The sequence below is a fragment of the Protopterus annectens genome, chromosome 15.part0 (assembly GCF_019279795.1).
Source record: "Protopterus annectens isolate FY-2018-M chromosome 15.part0, PAN1.0, whole genome shotgun sequence".
Taxonomy (NCBI): domain Eukaryota; kingdom Metazoa; phylum Chordata; order Ceratodontiformes; family Protopteridae; genus Protopterus; species Protopterus annectens.
The window spans coordinates 283,921,529-283,930,551 of record NC_056749.1 but is presented as its reverse complement, the minus strand read 5'-3'; the positions used below and the strand labels follow the sequence as shown (position 1 = coordinate 283,930,551).

At 43.0% G+C, this 9,023-nt stretch overlaps 1 protein-coding gene across 1 annotated transcript in view; it reads left to right on the top strand.

Moving 5' to 3' along the window:
• LONRF3 (LON peptidase N-terminal domain and ring finger 3) overlaps window positions 1-9,023 on the top strand; it is a 203,408-nt gene that overhangs the window by 31,734 nt on the left and 162,651 nt on the right. Inside the window, exon 3 of the mRNA XM_044057065.1 lies at window positions 1-15. This exon is cut by the window's left edge and continues 105 nt beyond it. Within this exon, the coding sequence (XP_043913000.1) occupies window positions 1-15 (15 nt within the window). The remainder of the gene's footprint in view (window positions 16-9,023) is intronic.

Sequence of the window (9,023 nt, the reverse complement as noted above, 5' to 3'; positions counted from 1 at the left end):
GCCAAACTGGAAAGGGTAAGCAAAATTTAATACTGGCATCTGAATTTAAATACCATTTCATTTTTATCTTAAGTACTTGGTGGGCAATGCTTGTTTATTTTGTAATACCACCGACATACGTACCGGAAGTTCATCCACAGTGCTTACTGTAATAGTTTTTTTGCAGTTTTGAGAGTTTTACTTTAACTATGTGAATGTTTAGAATACAGACAGTATAACTTTAGCATAAGCTCAGCATTGATGAAATGAAGCAGGTAACAGAACTGGAAACTCCCATATGTTAAGGATTTGAGCTAGTGTCATAATTTCATGAACTTTGTTCTTGTTGCATTGCTTTTTACTTACCCCTTGATCCTGCATGCTAGCATACCTCTCTACTTTGCTCAAGAATTGTGGGCAAAGTTGAAAATAATTGGGAGATAGGCCTAAAATATTATTGCAGTTCATTTAAAACATTAAACCTGTGTTTTCTGAACAGTATGTATGTTGGTATTGGCTGACCGTAATCCTCCGTAGTTTACTAGAGTCAAAATGTTTGAGAGGGGACAGAGCAAATATTGGGCAAAATCACGGACATTTCTACAAAAAAGGGACAGTTGAGATACACGCATGCTGGCGAAGTGATGACTGAGTAGTTGTATAAGGGCTAGCAGAGATCATAGTGCAGCAGTATGGTAGCAGTAGTATGGTAGCAGCCTTGTTTTTCCCTTTTAGTGCTTTGGCAGCAGCCGGGTGCAAGTGTACAGTAAACTATGACCGCATATGAGATTTTGTACAACCCTACCATGTTTTGAGGTATTGTAGCAGTTACACTGTCATCTGATTTGCTGTTTTATAGGGAATTGCCTACTCCAGCAAAGATAAAAAAAAGCAAACCGTACCAGTTCGAAAGTATTCCTTAGCATTCGAGTTCCACATGCAGAATATACCTTCCCTGATATTGGTCACTGTTAAGACGTGATCAGGTCTAGAGTGTGGGTGAGGATAAGAATGTGAATGTTAGAAGTAGGCAAAGGTTTGTGCCACACTATTCTGTACCAAATGAATTACAATAAATGATCCACAAAGTCACAAAGAGGTTTAGTATGACCCTTTCTGTGTTTGTTCTTAGAAGCCTGATATTTGAGGTGAATAAGGCTGGTAGTACAGACTCCTGAGCTTTTCTGCAAACAGTTTTAGTTTTTAATAAAAAAAAATCCCACTTTAAAACCTTGTTCACTATAACGAATGGCAAAAATGACTACATTATGCTGTCTTCAGGACATCTTCTGCCCAAAAAAGGAATGGTATAACCAAATTTATTGGAGTGCAAAGCAGTCCTATCCATGGCTCGGCATCATTATGAATTGTAGCTTTTGGCTACTTATGATGTTTGGTGCACTTAACACCAAGTAGTTTTCTGGACTGGTGTCATGCATTCTGATGTGATGTTATCCTGTGTGGCTAAGTACAAGCTTTTCATATTTCTTTATCCCACACACTTAGATGTTCATCGTGCATACAGCTGCAGTCATAACAGATGGGTTCTCCTGCCGTCAGGCGGGTCCTCTGTCGGCCGAATTCCAAAGGCGTCGGTTGTCGTCGCTTCTTCCATGACGTCAGTGCAACAGGGTATAAAGGAACCAGCCGACGCCATTTTCTTCAGTCTTTCTTGCCGCGCGATGCCCGAAGCAGAAGCAGTTCGCAAGTGCCGATCGGCCAGCTCCTGAGATTACGAAATTTGGAAACCGAAGTCTTCTTAAAAGCTAAGTACCCCGTTGGGGAAGCTTTTCTTGCCTCAGACCGATGTCAGACAAAGTTAATAATTGTATTTCTTGTGGGAAGCAAATGCCGTATTTCCATTCCCTCTGTATACCTTGTTTAGGCCCAGACCACGACGTCTCGGTCTGTCGCTTTTGTGCTACATTCAACAAACGCACTATTAAGCGTCGGGCGGAGTTCGCCCAGCATTATTTTGGGAAAGCATTTAACTATACTATGTCGTCGGATACTCCGACTCCGGTTTTGTCTAAAAAAACGCAAAGACAAGGACCGACACACGAGGTCCGCGGCCTCTACCGACACCTCGCCAAAGCTGACTACACGTGGTCCGGTTCTCAGTGAGGCGCCTACGCAGCCCCTGATTACCGACTACACTTCTTTGACGGTGTTTCCTGTGCCCGAGGTCGCAGGCTCCTCGGCCCACACCCCGACTACAGATACCGAAGCCACTCTTGGCGTTGAAACTCAGAATGTGGACAGGTCCACCTCCACTCCAGGTGTCTTCAGACCTTCTTCTTCTTTCTCCATCAAGGCTTTCACAAAGTCTAAAGCAACCATGCACCCTGAGACAAGCTACACAGGGCCCATCTCCAGGCCCCATGCCTAAGAAACAGATGCTTAAAATGGCTGAGGATTTAATTACTCTAATCAGAGGTTCTCAGCCCCCACCGGACAAAAGGCCCAGAGTGGAGGAAGATTCCCCCTCCTCTGATCAGGGCTCCATTATTTCAGAGCACTCTGATGATGAGGAACATTCTTACTCCCCTTTTGAAGACTCTGATGCGGAGGAGTCCATCCCTTCTGTATCCCCCCCTGAGGATTACTCATTTGGGGAAACTTTGCATACCTTAAGGGAACACTTCCACTGGGAAGGCCAGGATTATTCAGATTCCAAGAAAAGGCTCAGGGAATTTCTCTTGTTACCTCAGCATAGGCCTCTGGCTATACCTCCTGTCTTGGACATCCTAGATGATGTTTACTCGGAGGCCTGCCTTAACCCGGACTCTCTACCTCCAGCTCCAGTTAAGCCTGACAGGTACTACAGGGTTCCTGACTCACACCAATTTCTTTACAAAAGCCATGCTGCTGACCCAGAAACCATCTCACAGGGCCCCAAGGGAGTTAAGGCCTCCATTGCCAAAAATCCATTGCCTTCCGAGAGAGATTCCAGATCCTTAGAAAGGTGGGGAAAAAGGTATATACCTCTGCTACCTTATCCATGAGGGCCTTAAACTGTCAGTTTCATATGCTAAAATACCAACAGTTTTTGTTATCACAATTGAAGAGTAAAATGTCACAACCAGACTTGAAGGAGTTGCAGGATTTGATGCATAGTGCAGAACAAGTGGGTAAGCATACCTTACAATGTGGTTTTGATGCTCTAGAGGCCTCATGTAGAGCTGCTGTTACAGGATCAGTCATACGTAGGCATGTCTGGCTCAAGGAACAAGCCTTGCCTGTTCATGTCAAAGCTAAATTACTAGACGCCCCTCTTCAAAAGGATGTACTATTTGGTGCTAATGCTGAGGAGGCATTAAGGAAAATGGAGGAAAAGGCTAAATCAATGCAAACTGTGAAAGAATTTCTTCAGGTTCAACCCCCACGTTTTAGCAGAAATTGGCCTTCCAAAAACTGGTCCTTTCCTGCCACAGACGGACCCCAAAGAGGCAGATACAGGCACCCGAGGGGCAGAAGACAATCCCAAGGATCGTATAGAGGCAGACAATGGCAAGCTCCTACACAAAGAGATGGTGAGGACAACTCACAATCTTTCAGAAAGCAAACCCAATGACTTTCCCCTTTGCATTCCAACCAGGTCTCAAATGGCAGCCCCCTTAGGAGGAAAGCTGGCATTATTTTCAAAAAATTGGCATGTTATCACAAAGGACAAATGGATCCTGGACATTATAAACAGAGGCTACAAATTCCATTTTCACACCCTTCCAAAAATGAGAGGCATGCCAAACCTGCCACACAATCAAAGGGCAGAGGCACAAAGACAAATTACAGATCTCATAAACATGAAAGCTATTCAAGAGGTACCTACACGCATCTAACAAGGTCAAGGTTTTATTCCAGGCTATTTCTGGTGCCAAGGAAGGGAAAAGATTGGAGACCTATTTTGGATCTATCCATCCTAAACACATCTCTACTCGTACCAAAATTCAAGATGCTCACTCTACAGCAACTTCTTCCCATGCTGGGCAAGGAGTCTTGGCTGGTAACATTGGACCTCAAGGAGGCATACCTGCATGTCCCAATCAGACAAAATTGCAGAAGGTACCTCAGATTTCTTGCAGGTTCAACCCATTATCAATTCTCTGCATTGCCCTTTGGCTTATCTACTGCGCCCAGAGTATTCACGAAATGCCTGGCATCAGTAATTGCCTACTGCAGACTTCAAGGGATACAAATATACCCCTATTTGGACAACTGCCTGATCCAAGCGGACAGCAAACACATTCTTCTGAAACATCTGGCTTATTTAATAATGTTATTGAAATCTCTGGGATACACAGTCAACAAAAAGAAATCAAGGCTAATACCCTCTCGGAAGATAATTTTCCTGGGTGCCAATTTGGACACAAAACACCCAGATGGCCTACCTCACGCCAGAGAAGCAGGGGCAACTAATTCAATACTTCAGAACACTAGCAAATTGCACCAGGCTGACTGCAAGGAAAATCCTGCAGGCTCTGGGATTCATGGCATCTTGCATCTTACTAATCCCATGTGCAAAGCTGCATATGAGGAAACTACAATGGTACCTGAAAACATATGGTCTCAACACAGCCACAGTTTGGAAACAATAATACCACTAATTCCATGTCTGCAAAAGGAATTTCTGTGGTGGGCTCAAGCATGTCAAACACAGGTCTTCCATTCAGCAAGCCTCAAGCAAATCAAGTCATCACAACAGACGCCTCGGACTACGCCTGGGGGGCGCACATGACAGATCAGTGCATTCAGGGCAAATGGTCCCAAAAAGAAAAGCACCTTCACATCAATCAAAAAGAAATGCTAGCAGTAATAAATGCTATTATAGCTTTCAAGGACCTTCTACAACCAGGTCAACTATTGATAAGAACGGACAATACCACAGTTATGTGGTACATAAACAGGGAGGAACACATTCTTACCCCCTATGCAGATTGGCCATGTCACTTTGGAACATGGCCATGGACTTACAAATGGAACTACAAGCACAGTACTTGCCAGACAAGGAAAACACGCTGGCAGACAACCTAAGCAGGAATATGACAGATCCACACAAATGGAAATTGCATCCAAAAGTTTTTACAGAAATAATCCAAGAATGGGGAAGGCCAGACATAGATCTCTTTGCCTCCCACAAGAATCATCAATTGACAAAATTCTGCTCAAAGATCTTCCATCCAAAGGCCTGGAGGGTGGACGCTCTTTCTTTCAGTTGGACATCAATGACAGTTTATGCCTTCCCTCCTCTTCCTCTGCTGCCCAAAGTTCTATTAAAGACCAAAGCAGACAGACCAAAGATGATTCTCATTGCTCCGGACTGGCCAAGGCAACACTGGTACCCACTCCTGAGGAGCCTGACGCATTCCCCACCATGGACCCTGCCTCTTAATGCCTCTTCTGACTCGGCACAGTTTCAAAACTCTTCACAGCCAGCTAAAACACTCAATCTAGATGCATGGAAGATTCCTTAGCATCACAACAGGTCCTACTCTCCAAGGAGGTGCAGGATGTCATTTTGGAGGCCAGAAGGCCATCAACTATTTATTTTTATTTATTTATTTTACATTTATTTTACATTTGTTTACCGGGCTAGTCTAACTGGATATATTTCCATTTTTTAGAGGCCCGCCGGAAAAGCCCCACATTAGGGTTATTATAATAAGTGATTCAATAAAAGAAGGCAAAAAAATTAGCAATGCAAGAAAAAAAAACAAACATACACAATTAATTGGCTAACAACAAAAAAATATATGAGAAAATTTGTGCTACTCCGCAAAATGAAAACGTTTTTGTGTCTGGAATGAGAAAAAGGGCCAGGATCCTGGAAAACTGAATTTACCTCAAATACTACAATATTTGGCTGAACTGCTAAGCAGTGGACTTTATTTCTCCTCCCTCAAAATACATGCCTCAGCCATTTCTGCAGAATACAACACTGATCCACCTGTATTCTCTCACCCTCTCTTAAGACAGTTCCTCAGAGGGGCTAAGAATTTAAGGCCTCCAAGGAAACGACCAATACCTGCTTGGGATCTTAATTTCATTCTGGAAAAACTGACCTTGCCTCCCTTTGAGCCAGCTGCCTCATCAGATTTGCAATATTTGTCCTGGAAAACAGCTTTCCTTCTGGCTATCACCTCAGCTCGTTAGAGTTTCAGAACTACAGGCTCTCATGGCTGTACAGCCTTTTATTATCCTCCATCAGGACAGAGTTTCCTTACAAACCAACCCGTCCTTTATGCCTAAAGTGGTATCCAAGGTAGCTTTAAATCAGGCCATACATTTACCTACTTTTTATCCTAATCCTCAAAACAAAGGGGAGAGATTACTACATTCCTTGGACATCCACAGACAACTGCGTTATTATTTGGACAGAACAAAGCCTTTCAGAAAATCAGAACAGCTCTTTGTGGCCTATGCGGTAGGAGCTCAAGGGAAGCCAATTTCCAAACGGACAATCTCAAAATGGATAGCCCACTGCATACGCTTTTGCTATTCCTTTCATGGCAAAACTGTTCCTACAGGCATTAGAACTCATTCCACCAGGGCCACAGCCACCTCTGCAGCCTTCCTCAAAGGAGTAGCCACTTGAGTTCTGTGCATACCTTCTCCAAGCACTACAACCTACCATTATGCTCCAAATCTAGAGCAGGCTTTGCCATTGCAGTCTTGCAGGGCATTTTGGCTCCTCCTAGTTCCACCTAGTGCCTACCACCCCTTTCTTAGCTTTGGGATTCCACCCATCTGTTATGACTGCAGCTGTATGCACGATGAACATAGTACAGTTTTGTACCTACCATAAATGTAGATGTTTGAGTGCTAATACAGCTGCAGTCCAGGTTTCCCTCCCTCCTTCCCCTCTTGGAACAGGCCTATAGGCTAACACATCCTCTTACAACCTGATTGGGGTTTTCATTTATGATGCATTTGCTTGCAACTACTGTATTTTGATTATATTGCACTGCTTTATCACACAAATGTATGTATTGCCTTCCTTTTGGGGGCACCTGACATCTGGGGCAATAAAAACTGAAGGAAAATGGCGTCGGCTGGTTCCTTTATACCCCTGTCGCACTGACGTCAGGGAAGAAGTGATGACAACCGACACCGGACCTAGACTTTGGAATTCGGCCGACCGAGGACCCGCCTGACGGCAGGAGAACCCATCTGTTATGACTGCAGCTGTATTAGCACTCTAACATCTACATTTATGGTAGGTACAAAACTGTACTTTGTGAAGATCACAGATTGCATAATGAGCAAGAATTCAAGTGAATCAGTCTTCAGCAAAAGTAAATAAATGCATGGTGATATTTTTATGGATGGGTAGACATTTTGATTGTAGTAAAACAAACCAGGCTTCCATTTATGACAAGTGAATGTACCGATTCAGAGAGAGAGATTTGCATTTATTTTCACTTTGATCTCTATCATGGTAAATAAAAGCCATGGTTTTGGATGTGGTGGTTGTGTTTCAACTGTACTTTGCCTTGGGTTCATGATCCTTTCTTTATCTTTTGAGTTCTATGACACTGCTTAGAGAAGTCCTTTTGCTGATGGAATTTGAAATGATACAGTGAATTTGTCTCCGTCGTACACTACTGTAGAGCATACAAGTGAAATATTTCTGTTAAATTTGTACATTCAAAAATAGTCAGTATCTGTGTACATAACGTGCTGTAGAAGCCAATGAGCCATTCATATTTCCAATTAGTATCAGTTGAGCATTATAATTAAATCAGAGAGCTACTGAGCCTTTTTTAATTGCCATTGACTAAAAGTTGTAAGCTTAACAGATGTATGGCTGCATTGTAATTTTTCTAACATTCCATCTTTAACAGAACAACATTGCATCCTTCTATATGAATTTGTATTTGAACTGTATTGCAAAGTTAGTTTGCCAACCGTGATGGGAGAGAACTGCAACAAAGGAAGAAAAAAAAATCGGACTTTGTTGATGTGATATGAGAACATCTATCCTTCAGTCAACAGGACTTTTGCCACAGGCCTCATACCTGTTTGACTGTGTTTCTATGCAAGACTTTCCTTTAATGTTACCAGCATTTGTTTTTCTTAAGCTGTAGTGGTGATGAGACTATGTCTCTTTACTGTCTATTGGCACAGGTTATGTTCTCTTCAGAGCCTACTATCACTTTGCCTGTACAAGGGCCCCAGGCTTCTCTCCTATAGGTAACATTCACCCTGCCACTGCTTTCTGGCTTTTCAGTGCCAAAACATCCTGTTTTCATTGTCTGGGGACATCTGAAGTCACTGTACTTTCCACTCATCACCTAAGTTAAGCAGTGGCTTCCCATTAATGGTTCTGATGTCACATTAATAACACCAATACCTGTGATACAATTGTATCTGTTTTTCCAGTGCCAGATTTCAAACTTATTTTATTTTTTTTTCCTGCCAGGCATCTGTTTTTAAGGCTTCTGTTCATACACTTGATCAGCTTTTGGCAGTTTTGACATTGGTGGTATACATTTCTCCTCCCAATGCCCTGTTTGTTGGTCTTTTTAATGCTATCCACTTTGATGCTGGCCCTACCATCTGTCCCCTGATACCAATGTTTCAGCCACTGACAACTCCAGCACCAGAGTTTGATGCCTATTTTCCAAGGGTTGGTGGCTTTATCTCTGTCATACGTTCATAGGTTCATACTAGGCTATCTGCCCTAGGGCATTTATAAGCCTAGCCAGAGTGTGTTTGGCTTTCGCCACCCATTTTAAATTAATTTTGCTATGTCTTGAGGTTAGTATACTGTACCTCTAACAGTGACACAGAAGTGATACCCGGGACAACCTACGATCTCCCATCCACTCATCAAGATTCCTCTTGAAGAGAGTCAATGAGGGACTCTGCCTAACCTGGACTGGGATTTTATTCCAGAGTGAAGGGGAGCCTCTGGGTTATGAATCTGTCCCTCCAGCATGTCCTGTTTATTTCATTGCTGAGGTTCAAGTCTCTCGAGCGCATAGCTCGATGGAATTTGGATTTTCTGAGGTGCAGCATGTCCATTAATTCCGGGTTGGACATGG